The sequence below is a fragment of the Silurus aristotelis genome, assembly GCF_946808225.1.
Source record: "Silurus aristotelis genome assembly, chromosome: 20".
NCBI lineage: Eukaryota > Metazoa > Chordata > Actinopteri > Siluriformes > Siluridae > Silurus > Silurus aristotelis.
The window spans coordinates 7,562,658-7,577,218 of NC_139593.1; the positions used below are offsets into that span (position 1 = coordinate 7,562,658).

The 14,561-nt window shown below is 37.7% G+C and overlaps 1 protein-coding gene across 3 annotated transcripts in view; it reads right to left on the reverse strand.

Annotated features, from left to right (window-relative positions):
* The window catches only part of nlgn4xa (neuroligin 4 X-linked a), a 96,954-nt gene that overhangs the window by 19,953 nt on the left and 62,440 nt on the right, over positions 1–14,561 (reverse strand). For all 3 annotated transcript variants that reach the window (XM_083522753.1, XM_083522752.1, XM_083522751.1), the window contains one exon: positions 2,678–2,863. In XM_083522753.1, coding sequence (XP_083378879.1) covers positions 2,678–2,863 — 186 coding nt within the window. The remainder of the gene's footprint in view (positions 1–2,677; positions 2,864–14,561) is intronic.

A 14,561-nucleotide genomic window follows, 5' to 3' on the forward strand; every position in this document is an offset into this window, starting at 1 on the left:
TTGGATCCACTTCCACGCCTCCATAATGACATCACAGAGCTGCTGGATGTTAAACACATGGCGCTTCTACACCTTCCGCTCGAGGAACCTCACAGGTGCTTAATATGGTTCAGGTCTGGAGACATACTTGGCCACTCCATCACCTTCACCTCCCGCTTTCTCGGCAAGGCAGTTGTCACCTTGGTGGTGTGTTTTGGGTCGTTATTATGTTGAAAAACTGCCGTTCATCCGTGTCCCAGTTTCTGAAGGGAAGCCATCATGTTCTGCTTCAGAATGTAACAGTACATGTTGGAATCCATGTTTCCATCAGTGACCCATAGGTCCCCAGTACCAGCAGCACTCATGCAGCCCCAGACCATGATGCTACCACCACCACGCTTGACTGTGGGCAAGACGCAATTCACTTGGACTCCACACCAGGGTGCCAACACACACGCTGGACACCATCTGAGCCAAACAAGTTTATCTTAGACTCATCAGACCACAGAACATAGTTCCAGTAATTTATGCACTTGAACCGGTTGTCTTCAGCAAATCATTTGCAGGCATTCTTGTGTGTCAAGAAGAGGGTTCCTTTTGGGACGACAGCCATGCAAACCGACTTGCAGGGAGTGGCGTGGGGTTTTGAGCACTGACAAGCGGACCTTCCGCTTCTGCACCCTCTAAAGCAATGATGTTGCTGTTTTTTAAAGCCAGTTTTTGCACCTGATGCACAGCACGAGGACTCAACGTCTGTTCCAAGTAAAACCGTCTTACCTCTGTATGACCCTGGCCACTATACTTTAACTCAGTTTCAGGCTGGTACTGATCTTCTTATAGCCTCTGCCATCTTTGTGGAGAGCAACAATTCTAGTTCTCAAATCCTCAGTGTTCTTTGCCATGAGGTGCCATGTGTAACATCCAGTGGTGAGCATAAGAGAATTGTACTCAAAGGACCAAATTCTAACTGTTCTCAATAACATGAAAATGATGTATAGGGCTTTGCATGGCTACACGACATACAGCTGTTATCACTGATGGTGTACTCACTTTTGTTGCCAGTTATTTTGACAATAATGGCTGTATGTTGAGTTATATTTAGAGGACAGTAAATCTGCACTGCTACAAGTTGCACATTGACTCTAAAATATAGCCACATTTTATTTCTTTGTATTGTCATATAGTATAGCCTTATTTAAACCACTGCAACACTGATCAGGCAGTTACTAAGGATGAATAATGGAAAGTCTTTGTAGCCATTTTTTTTGTATTTGTATGTTTTGATATTATCCAAATAAATGTGTTTTTGTTCACTGACATCTTTCAATGACAGATAACAGCATAACCATGTTGTGTCTGAAAAACCTAGTTGGTTAGAAATGGAAATACTATGCTATTAAGTGCTATTCACAGTATGCTTTATAGAATTTAGAACATGTTCATAAATCAGAGCTAGCCTTTCTAGGCAAGAAACGCAGCGGAGTACTGTGGGTTTTTCGTCCGGCATTATTTTAATCAAGTGTGTCACATCCTCAGTCCAGATTGAATTGCAGGTTCTGGGGGAAAGAAAAGCTGTTGCCAGAGGTCATTTGATCCATTATGAGATTTCACTTCGATCTGGGCTGTTTTTTTTACCACCGGAAGGTAAGCTTTGTAGGCTGATGTTGAGCATCAGTGGGCTGCTTTTTAGCTACTGCATTCAAATAGACTCTAATGGGATAAAAAAAAAAAACAAATTCCAGAGTGTTTTCAAGAGTGGATAGTATTCAATGTCTGAAAAGTGCTTAAGTGGTTAAACAGCTTTAGAACGACATTTTTAGCATTGAAAACAAGCCAAGGGTATTCCAAAGGCACTCCAAAATAGCATTATTATTCTGCAGATAAAATCTTCAGTATTGTAGTGTTGTATTATTCATCCGGTATAATTGCTAAAAAAAAGTTTGCATATTAGATTAGTAATAGTTCATGTAGCAGGCTGAAGGTTTGGGCAGTGGTCACTCATTAATTTCATACTTTGGAGATATTTTGGGAGCTCAGCATTTAGGGTCCTGTAATAGATAAATCCTCATGTGCTTTCCTTTTCCTGGCTGTAATAGCCTCCCTAATAAGGTTTTAGCTTGAACACATTCTCACACTCTAACTTAATGAATTGTATGAGGATCATTTTTCTGATGGTGATTACAAAGCACTTCTGTAAGTCTTAGACTTAGGAGTCTATTAGATGCTGTAAATGTAAACAGAAATATATAGACCACTTTTTTTTATCCTAAAGGAAAAATCACTGGTGGTAGATTTTACAGAAAACTTGAATTAGGACAGATTTTCAGACCCCTTAATGTGCAGTTTGTATTCATTATTATTATTAATATTTTTATATTAATGGTTATTGACTGCGGCACTAGAACGCCAATGACAGACCCATTAGCATCATTATTTTTGGGAAAATTTGTTTTCAAGGTTTGGATACCACAATTAAATTCAGTCAACTGGTTAAACAGGCTAACTATAAGAAATTAATGCTAAAATGCAATAAATTCTTAAAGTCGCAGAGTCCTTAAAGACCCCTGGCCATGCTTGAACCCCTGGATCTCACTTGAAATCCACTGACATACATATTTAACGAACACACACATTTGATCCAACACATTTACAATACAATCATGCTTGTAAAAATAGGTAGTAATCTAGTGCTACATACCCTCTGAATAATGGGACAGGGTCAGCAAACTAACACATGATGCTCCAGCTCCTGATCCAAATATCGTCACCCTTTTTGGATCTCCTTTGAAGGCCTGGATGTTGTCTTTGATCCACCGCAAGGCTTGAATCTGGTCCAACAGTCCATAATTCCCTTTTGCGGCCTGATCTCCTGTGCTTAGAAATCCTGTTGACAGAGAATAGAACAGCATAACTATAATGAAGAAGAATCCTACACGTTTTTCATCAAGTATTGTTGGAAAGTAATAGATCACAAAGGATTTAGCATCTATTTTGTTGTGGGAGAAAGAGGAGGTGTAAGGTGTGAATGATTAAACCTGGGCAGTGTAGTTTCTTCTTTAAGATCTTCTTTAAGATCATTAAAATAGATTAGATTAGATTAGATTTAACTTTATTGTCAGTGTGCAGAGTACAGGCACAGGGCCAAAGAAATGCAGTTTAGCATATAACCAGAAGTGCAAAGAGCAATGTATGTAAATCTAATATATTTAAATATGCATATGTATATACAATAAACGTATTATAGGAAGTAGAATTTGTGCAATAGATGGACATCCACAGCGCAGTACTGTATCTTCCTTAAAACAGGGTTTCTGCATCACTGGGAAATGAAAAGCCAGAATGGTTGGAGGACAAGAGTGCAGTCATATTTTTAAGGATTTTTAAATGTTGCTCTCATGGCAACAGCTTTTCATTTTATGAGTTAAAAGACACTTACTAAAACATACAAACTATAAATAGGTATAGCCATTTACTCGCTCGTTCTTGTAATTCCTACAATTCGCAGCCAGCATTCGACCACTCTTCTCTTTGTCACACGTATTTATTACCTTTGTCAATTTGTGGCACTGGATTTATATGTGCAGTCATGGACCCTTTATAATAATTATATTACGACATATGTATACATTTGAGTGTCTTTAATTATTCAAATGTTTTTGCTCATGAACTCGTGAAAATTCATTCTAATGTATTATTTTCACTGAAGCTTTCTGCTCTTAGTAGGGATTTTCTAAATGGCTCCTCTCGGCTTTTATAATGATGTATGGCCTGAGATGAGAATTTCTGGGTACCATTTGTGTATTTTTCACCGTACTAAATCTACTACAAAAGCCTCCTCACCTTTATGCCCATCAAAGGAGTGCAAGTTTGAAACATAACCCTAAAATATGCTCCTAAAGAAGAGTTGTTCTGTGTAGAGGGCACTAATGGCTGCCCTAATAATCCCAATTTTTTTCCCATCATCTTTCACGATGGGATCAAAACGACATGCAGATGTGCACCTTGGATGAACAGAGAGTCATCCAAGGTGCACTTTTAGTGGGTTATTTAGCCATCTATTTAGAAAAGGTTCAGCTTACATTCCTTTTATTTTAATTACCGTCATCGTTGTCTGCTCTTTTGGAATGGGATTGGAAATGTTTCCCAATTATTGCTGTGTTTAAAATAAGTCATTCAAATGATATGGGGGAAAAGTGACAGCTTGGCAGTGACCTTTGTGGGATCCTTGCTGTGATGGGAAAAAAAATGAAATTGCTCAATTATATGAGTATGATTATAATTATAATGCACTCTCAGCATGGCAGAGACTTTTTTCGTCCACTATAAGGAACCTATGTCATTGCTTTTGCAGTGTCTATGGAGCACTAAATCATCCATTCCACTTAATAGTCTCCTAGTATCCAGTGACGTCTTGAGGAATTGCCTTGTAATATGATCTTGGCAACGTTTTACATCAAAAGTGGTACTCAGATCAAGCCTACATGTTCTGGGTGTGGTTAGATGAAATGAATCTATTAAATGAATTGAAATACAAGGACATTTTTCCACCAAGGAAGCTCTTGGGTGAGTGGGGAAAGTTCACTCTGCATGGCTACCTCTCATTTCTCCAAATAGCTGTGGAAAATACCATTCCATAAAACCTGTAAAAAACAAATATGCCCTATTGCACCAAACAGCTTTAAACTTGTTTACAGTACCAACCCCACAAAAAACAGAACAATGACGTGTTGACACATTAGCCAAGTGGCTTAAACCCATTAGCGATGCCTTCGCGGCAGCCTCCAGGGTGTCTGCGCCATTCTCTCGGCTAGACTTGGCCTCATTCCCCTCTGGAGGGTGCTGTTATAGACCAGAACAGTTCAGGGCAAATAGGATAAGGAGTACGTGCAGGCAGAGGACAGATTTACTTGGTCATGCTGACATGATTCTAGAGGGATTACAACACTGGCAACTTTAGAACCCCTTGAACAGACAGCCCAGGGCCTTGGTGTAAATACGACTGCCAAGACATGTTTATTTCCTAATGAAGACTTCAAAATATAGACAGTGCCACAATAGTCAATAATAACTCTTACTGATTAAAATGTATACTCACGTTAGACAGGGACATTTTCTGCAGTACAATATTTAGTGTGAAACACTGGGGTATTGGCTGGTAATGACTGAGCCAAGTACCCTAACAGCACAGAGCCTCTTCTTGGAATATTTAATAGTTTGGTAGATTTCTTACAGTAGTTTCTTGGTCCAAACCACAATTTGATTCAATTTAATTCAGTTTTCTTTGTATAGTGCTTTTAACAATGCACATTGTCTCATAGTGTTTTTTTTATAAAGAGGTAATAAAAGAATGTATAAGTTTGTCCCTAATAAGTGAGCCAGTGGTGACTGTGGTAAGGAAACCTCCTTAAATTGGCATGTGGAAGAAACCTTGAGGGGAAGCAGATTTATGAAGTCCTCATCTGGGTGGCACTAAATGTCCATTCATTACAGTTCATAGTTGTGAAGGTGTGCAATGATTGAATGCAACCTGTGGTCCAGCATTCAAAATTAGACATTTTTTGATTTATGTGTGTGATCAGTCTGGTGTTTCTACTGTTTGAGAGGAATCTCTTAAAATTAAGAAAGAAAAAATGTGTGTGTGTGTGTGTGTGTGTGTGTGTGTGTGTATATATATATATATATATATATATATATATATATATATATATATATATATATATATATATATATATATATATATATATATACATATATACATATATATATATACACTCACTGGCCACTTTATTAGATACACCTTACTAGTACCAGGTTGGACCTCCTTTTGCCTTCAGAACTGCCTTAGTCCTTCGTGGCATTCAACAAGGTACTAGAAACATTCCTCAGAGATTTTGGTCCATATTTGTATGACTGCAGATTTGTCAGCTGCACATCCATGATGCAAATCTCCCTTTCCACCACATCCCAAAGGTGCTCTATTGGATTGAGATCTGGTGACTGTGGAGGCCATTTGAGTACAGTGAACTCATTGTCATGTTCAAGAAACCGGTCTGAGATGATTCGCGCTTTATGACATGACGCGTTATCCTGCTGGAAGTAGCCATCAGAAGATGGGTACACAGTGGTCATGAAGGGATGGACATGGTCAGCAACAATACTCAGGTAGGCTGTGGCATTGACACGATGCTCAAGTAGTACTAATAAGTGTGCCAAGAAAATATGCCCCACACCATTACACCACCACCACCAGCCTGAACCGTTAATACAAGGCAGGATGGATCCATGTTTTCATGTTGTTGACGCCAAATTCTGACCCTACCATCCGAATGTCACAGCAGAAATCGAGCCTCATCAGATCAGGCAACGTTTTTCCAATCTTCTATTGTTAAATTTTGGTGAGCCTGTGCGAATTGTAGCCTCAGTTTCCTGTTCTTAGCTGTCAGGAGTGGCACCCGGTGTGGTCTTCTGCTGTAGCCCATCTGCCTCAAGGTTCGACGTGTTGTGCTTTCAGAGATGCTCTTCTGCATACCTCAGTTGTAACGAGTGGTTATTTGAGTTACTGTTGCCTTTTTATCAGCTCGAACCAGTCTGGCCATTCTCTTCTGACTTTTGGCATCAAAAAGGCATTTGTGCCCACAGAACTGCCGCTCACTGGATATTTTCTCATTTTCGGACCATTCTCTGTAAACCCTAGAGATGGTTGTGCGTGAAAATCCCAGTAGATCAGCAGTTTCTAAAATACTCAGACCAGCTCGTCTGGCACCAACAACCATGCCACGTTCAAAGTCACTTAAATCACCTTTCTTCCCCATTCTGACGCTCAGTTTGAACTGCGGCAGATCGTCTTGACCATGTCTACATGCCTAAATGCATTGGGTGGAATTACATGGGTGGTCTCATTTCAGCTGAATATTTGTATATTTAATTTTGGCACATGAACCTTTTAATTTCCTTGTGAGGGTTGACTAGTCCTTTTTTTCACACAAAGCTGTTTATGGCTCACCCAGGTATTCCGGAACATTCTGCACTTCCAGGTTAGAGATATTACTGAGCATTAATGCGGTCTCGGGTGTAGGGATTAAGGCTCGGCCTTCATCGGCTCTCTGCCCCGATCTCACCGGTCCTTGTTAATCTCTGACTGTATTAAAAAAATGAAGCTGGCAAAAGCTTCCGGCAGCATTATAAGCAGCTCTGTCCAAACACCAGGGACAGCAATTCAACAATTCGAGTGACACTGGACATACAGCTGTCCTTCAGACTCTTCCCTTCTAATACTTGATGTGATTGCAGTCTGAAAGTGAATCGAGTAGCAAGCAGGAGCACACTGCTATTATCAACAATGTGTGAACGGTATAATTATGCAAAAAAGGGCTGGATGGAGGATTTACATTTGGTGCAAAAAAAAAAAAGAAAGAGGAAATTAACAATGCACAATAAATGGCCTTGGCATAAAAATGTAGGTGTAGGATAATGTGTGTTTGAGGTGAAGATTTTCCTAAAGCATCCTTTTCTCTCCATCTCTCCATTATCGCCGCTGCCTAGAAAAGTATCGATCTTTTAAAAAATGTGCTGAGATGAGTAATACTGTTGGAAGCTGTGTATTAAAAGTTTTGGCCGGCTCCCGGTTAAAAACAATATTAATCACGCAGCATGTTCAGCAACATTATTTATGCACAAAAATGATCATTAAGCACAGCTGGATGTGAGCTGGAGCGAGAAAGAAAGAGAGAGAGAGAGAGAGAGAGAGAGAGAGAGAGAGAGAGAGAAGAGAGAGAGAGAGAGAGAGAGAGAGAGAGAGAGAGAGAGAGAGAGAGAGAGAGAGAGAGAGAGAGAGAGAGAGAGATGCATTACATATTCCATGGATCTTCCTTTCACTTGAACACTGCTTTACAGTTACGCATTAATTGGCATTAGACATTAAGATTTCTGTGTTATTTCATTTAAAACAATATGCCATGTCAACTAAATTAATGCTCAGATTTTACCTTTTCAACAGATTTCAAAATTGTATCTTTTTTATTTTGACCCAATAGCATATTTCTGAAGGCAATAGTAAGATAATGTAAAGGGTATAAAAAGTCTACACACCCCTGTCAAAATGAGTTTACTTTTTTTTTATGAATGAATGAACTGAAGGTCATATGGGATTGTTTTTTTTTTTTTTTTACTTTAATAAGATCTAGCAAGTGATAATCATCCATCAAAACATCTAAGGGTTAGAAAAACCTGGTTGTACAAGTTGTACACAGCCATTTACAATAGGTTATATGAACATATTTTATGAAAAATATATACATAAATCTAATCACCCAAAGTACATGACATACATAGTGAAGCATGGTGGTGGAAGTATCAGGCAATGATATGAAACCTGTGGGTCCCTGGTGGACAGCAGAAGAAAATTTCCAGCCCCAGCACAATAAGAATCCAAGCAAAATTCCATGTCAATAAAAGAAATGTCTTCAGAAAAAGACTTTGCCACTGCACAAAGTCACATGTTTGTTATGTTCCTAAGGTTTGGTTTCGGTCTTTGTTGTTACACTTCATGATAGTCTGAGACACCACGTTGTCTGAGATCCTCCAGCACTGCTCGACTGGTACCACCTTCTCTCAGAATGAGAGGTAAGTACACTTCAAGGCTCTTCTCTGTTCTGGCACCGAGGTGGTGGAATAAACTTCCCCTAGATGTCCGTACAGCAGAGTCCCTGATTATCTTTAAGCGACGACTGAAGACCTACCTCTTCCTGAAATACCTAAATTAGCACTTTCCAAGTTTGTAGAATTCGAGTTATATTTATATTAAGTTTGTAATCTTGCGTACCAGTGTAGATTTATTCATTACTAGAGATTTAAAGCACTTTTGTACGTCGCTCTGGATAAGGGCGGCTGCTAAATGCCGCAAATGTAAATGTAATTGATAGGGTGATGGTTTTCCACTTTTTGTGGAACATTATTTCGTTTTTTGATTCTTTCTTGTTTATTTGGCTTCCTTAGTTTTGTAACTTATTACATTTTTCCACACGTGCTTCCCTCTTTTCAGAATTGCTAAGTCATAGAGCAGATATAAATCCTATAAAAAATCTTAGGAATGGCTTTGAAAATCTTTGTAACCCCTGTAATTCCAACAGTAACGTGTAAACTTTTTTAGATCCCCTGTATCAGAGTTGTTCAGGTACGTCTGACAGATCAGTAGTCTATTTGGTTTTGGTTTATTGCCTTGTACACAGCGTGTTCTCTCCTCGGGATCACAACGTCTCACAACATTACATTTCAACACTCTGGCACATCATTTTTCTTTTCTCGCTGTGAGATTCATGTTGAAATTCATAATTAATATTTATTGCTATTATATATTTTTATTCAGCTAAAAGGTGTATGGGCTGATATATCATTTATTTGATGGCTTTCGTTTGTTAGTTAATGAATAAATTTGGAGATTTGAAGAAATGTACTTCATTCGTTTTTTGCACATAAATCACTACGTGCATAGGTAAATACATAAAATAGATAAACTATCTATTTTAATGCTGTTTTAAAACATTTGATGTAAAAAAAAAAAAAAGACAATATTCTAATTTAGAATTTGTTCATTTAATGTCATGCACTAAAAACCTTGATCAAACAATGAATAAAACATGAAATTTAATTATTGTTTTTACTAATTATTATTAATAGAGTAGTTGTAGTGTAGAAGACACACGTGTATATATTACTGTAAATTATTATACTGTATATATACATGTGTCTCAGACACTACAACTTTTACTATTATTAATAATAACAATTATAAATATAATAATCATCATTATTATTGTCTTTACTATTAATTATATTGTTCTATTAATATTATTATAATTATTCCTAATATATTATATATATATTCATATATTATATAATAATGTTATAATATTAGTTATTATTTATATAATTATAATTAATTATTAATTTATATATATATATATATATATATATATATATATATATATATATATATATATATATATATATATATATATATTTTTTTTTTTTCTTTTTTTTTTTTATGTTGCTGATAAATATTATTATTACCAGTAGTAGTCTTTCAGTGTTCTATTGTATATATTTACTAATAGAAATGGTAGTATGAAAGTTGAAAGTTAGTCTTTATAAAAGCAATATCAAAACATAAAATATGAAAACTGTAAATACATTTGCAAGAAAATGAGTACAGTATTTTAAATATAAATTGATGATAAAATAAATACAGCTCTTCAGATGTTGACTGGGAACAGCATTAACTCACTAACCTCCTCAAAATATAGCAACTCTAAATAGTAATTTGGTATAAAGGAATGTTTGTGAATGAACTTGCATCCCAATCCAGGGTGTATTCCAGCCATAACCCTGCAATAGCACTTACTTAAAATGAATGAATGAATTCAAGACTCTTTTTATTCTGTGACTGAAAATCATGTTGTAAAATATCCAAAAAAGTGAAAAGATTTATGGGGAGGAGATACTCCAAAATATGAAAAAAAGAACGCCAGCGTCCTGACAGAGTGATGTTAATAGCTCCTAATTGTGCTCGCTGTCAGCAAGATAATCCTTTTGCTTCCCAGATGAAATGTTAATTATCAAAGGGAGTGATGTGAGGGGAACATTGGGGATTAGCTGAGCAGGGTCAGGTCACACACACACAAACACACACACACACCCACAAATGCACATACAAAGTGTAGCACAGACAGGATGCCTTTTCTCAAATCAGCCCAGCTGCTAAGGATTATGGGTTGTGACCTTTAAACTTCTTCAGCTTCTCTGTTCACCATTCCAGTATACCATACGTTTATTATTCCCTCCGATGCACCGCCTATTCTAAATTTTATATTTACCTGGCATAGTGCACAGCACTGCTGAATACTGATCGGATCCACGCTTTGTCTTTTTTTAAGAAAGGGGAAAAAAAAAGACAAAGCCTGACGCATTGCAGATCCCGTTTTTTCAACGTGTACACCATCAAACAGCTGTAACAATCCACACTTAGGCTGCAGCAAAATCCTCAGTCTAAGTGGATGATGAGACGACAGCCAAGAAGGGTTAGCACAACAACGCAGTCAAAGCTCATTTATTTTATTTGCCAAGTCTAAACAAACCAACCTTAGCTAGACGCATGCTGTGCGCTGCCAATATTTGGATTTCCATGCAGACTATTGCACTGTGAATTCACCATTCACCAAGGGCCGTGACGGGCAAAAAGATGTGCGTGCCGATAGCGTTTATTTTTTACATCCGTAATTACGACCGGATGATTTGGAACAGAAAGTTTGGCATTTGTTTATTCTGAGAAAATTTCTTCAGATGAAAAACGATGCATTTACACATGTACACTGTACATTACATACATATACAGTACCTCGACACCAACATGAAACTCTGAGCGATTTGGTCTTGTGGTAAAACAGATGCGTGAAGAGTCTGTATGTTTGCTCGCGACCATACCATAGCGTTCTCTATTGTGCTTTCTGTGCATTTTAAGCCAAAATCATGGGTCCTAAAGTGGTTACAAATGCTCCCACCTACATGTTCGATACCGGGAACGAATTAGCAATGAGTACCGATGCACTACTGCATATACAGACGCACAATTGCAGGCATTTGCATGATATTCAGATTTATAAATATAAGTTAATATTTGTGCAGTCAGTGTTCCAGTTCATCCTAAAGGTTTTCAATAGGGTTGAGGTCAGAGCTCTATAACAGGAGATCTTCCAACTCCAACCCATGTAACACATAACTTCATGGAGCTGGCTTTGTGCACGGGTTGGTTTTTCTAGTATAAGTAATGAGCAAACGGACATCCTATACAATTGCGTGTGTAAGAGATATGTAGATGGATGTTAAATGATAGTTGGCAATGATTATTATTATGGCATATATTTCATGCATTTATACCCACAAACTCGTGAGTGAATCAAATCCACCTATGTTAAAACACAAATGTATCGAAAATAAAACAATTAAAGCTGTTTTGTACTATGAAAATAATCACAGTCACCAACAGGCCGCTATATAATAAACCTGAATGTTTTTCTGTGTTTGAAAATGTAACCTTTCAGCAAACTTTGCCTCCATTGTTACAATGCACTATGACACAACACTTATGGACAAATATGGTGACTACATATATACATTATATTATATATTTCCCTGTTAGACACTTCTGTTGTATAATGCACAGATATTTCCAAAAAGATTAATCAGATAAATAAAAACAAACAATAAAACAAGATTTTTATCATGTTAATGGGTTTTCAGAATCACCCATACCATATAACTTTTTTGGAAAGACTGAGACTGAAGAGATTAAAGACCATCTGGAAAACGCTAATAAAATTTTCTTTTAATTAAGAACTCATTCGTTCTTTCTTTCTTTCGTTTTTTTCTTTCTTTTCCACCCTGCCAAAACCCTTAACATAGTAAGTATAGATTGTCCCTTTCAAAAACTGATCCAACCAGAACCCTTCCTGGTATCAAGCTTCACGCATTAACCATTAAACCATGTTTGAAGAACTGCAAGAGAGTAAAAGCTACGTTTTTCCCCTCACATCTACAGCTCACTCGAAAAACTGACAGGTACGTTTCAATTATTTAATGTCTGCCGGCATACGGGCAGAACCATTAACCTACAAACCACAAGACAAGAACACATTTTCGTGGCTGATACATGTCAGAAGGCTGGAGGTTACATTACATAATCTCGTCTGATTGACAGCTAAACGAGACACCAAGCAAGACTAGCTGTCAAAGTGCATCTGCAATCACTGGTGGCAAAAAAATCCATTAAGGCCTTGGATTTAAAACTGGTCAACTGTTTCGAAGGTGTCATTATTAGAAATGTGAAAAAAGGACACACTTACTGCATTCCCTACAAATTCTTAGCTAATATAGCGTTCCCCTTTTTACTCTTTGTGATGAGAGATTTTCAAGTCAGAGTTGCTTAAGACTAGCAAGCAAATGCCAACGTCCTGTTCTCTGATTTCTTTTCCTCTTCTGGTGAATGTACACATTCTTAGCTGTCACTTAAGTTTCTGTTTAATGTATATTTAGTGGTTTGCCATCTGCTGTTTGCACAGTGAAAACTGTCATTGGGGGAAAAAAATGCACTCTCCAATTACTTTGCATTTATTCATTTGGCAGATGCTTTTATTCAAAGCTGCACACATCCAAGGATGGAGCTTCTGACAAAGCTGACTGTGATAGAAGTGCTGCCAGACGTTCACCAATTGACCACAAATAATCCATAGACATTTTTAAGGAGCTAAGTGAGTCACAAATACACCTAAACAAATACTACAAGACATAAACTCCAATTAGATTGGACATAAACTCGACTGTACTAGTTAACAACAGCAATAATGCTAATAATAAGAACAACATCTAAGGTAAACATACCACAGCCAACTACCAGCATGCTTTAGCATAAGGCAGAAACCCTGAGGACCCAATCTTTCTTTGCATATCTCAGCAATGTTAGGAAGTTGGGGTCAGAGGGCAGGGGCAGCCATGATACAGCACCCCTGGAGCTCAAGAGTCACCTTCCATTCAGGGACCCAGAATCCTATCCACTGAGTTACCATATAAAAATATATGTCAACGAATGCCGTTCTCGATTGGTTGGGCTGCTCAAATTATGGTTTAACGCGACGGCAAGATAACACAGCTGCATGCGAAAACGGCGGACAATACAGGGTCAACTAGCATCAGAAAAAAAAAAAAGTGTAAGTCCAAAGTCATCCAAGGCATGGGAGCATTTTGTATTAAACACAACAAAGAAAACTGTACCTTTAAGTAAAGCAAAGAGGAGCTTGTGTGGTATGGAATTACCATAGTGATACACGAGCATGTGAAAAGAAAACACACAAGGTGAAACATCAGCACGGTAAGCGCTGATACGTTTAAATGCTTGTTTTCAAGTTTTGTCTATTTAATTGATGCGTATATTATTTCCTAATTACACAAAATTCAATTCATTATATATTCTAGATGCTTATTTCTTCATAAATAAACAAAATGTCTGTGTATTTTTTAAACAGAAATTGTCAAGACATTATTACATTTTATATAGATTTTTTTAAGCATGGTTGGCAACTTGCCATCTGCAAAATACAATACAAATGTTGATTTACACAAATTGCTTTAGCTTGCATACTCAAATGCTATTTCTTATTTTGTTTTTTTAACAAAAAGAAACAACCAAGCATTGATGAATTTGTTCAAAGGAGAAATCTCCCATGCCCTCCTCAACAAGCAGGTTGGATTTCAGTAAATTTGACGAGGGACAAATTGTGACCACTAGACGACTGGGTCAGAGCATCTCAAAACTGCAGCTCTTGTGGGATGTTCCTGGTCTGCAGTGGTCAGTATCTATCAAAAGTGGTCCATAGAAGGAACAGTGGTGAACCGGCGACAGGTTCATGGGGGCCTCGGCTCATTGATGCACGTGGGGAGCAAAGGCTGGTCCGTGTGGTCCGATCCAACAGACGAGCTCCTGTAGCTCAAACTGCTGAAGAAGTTACTCCTGTTGATGCTCGACAGGTCAGAAC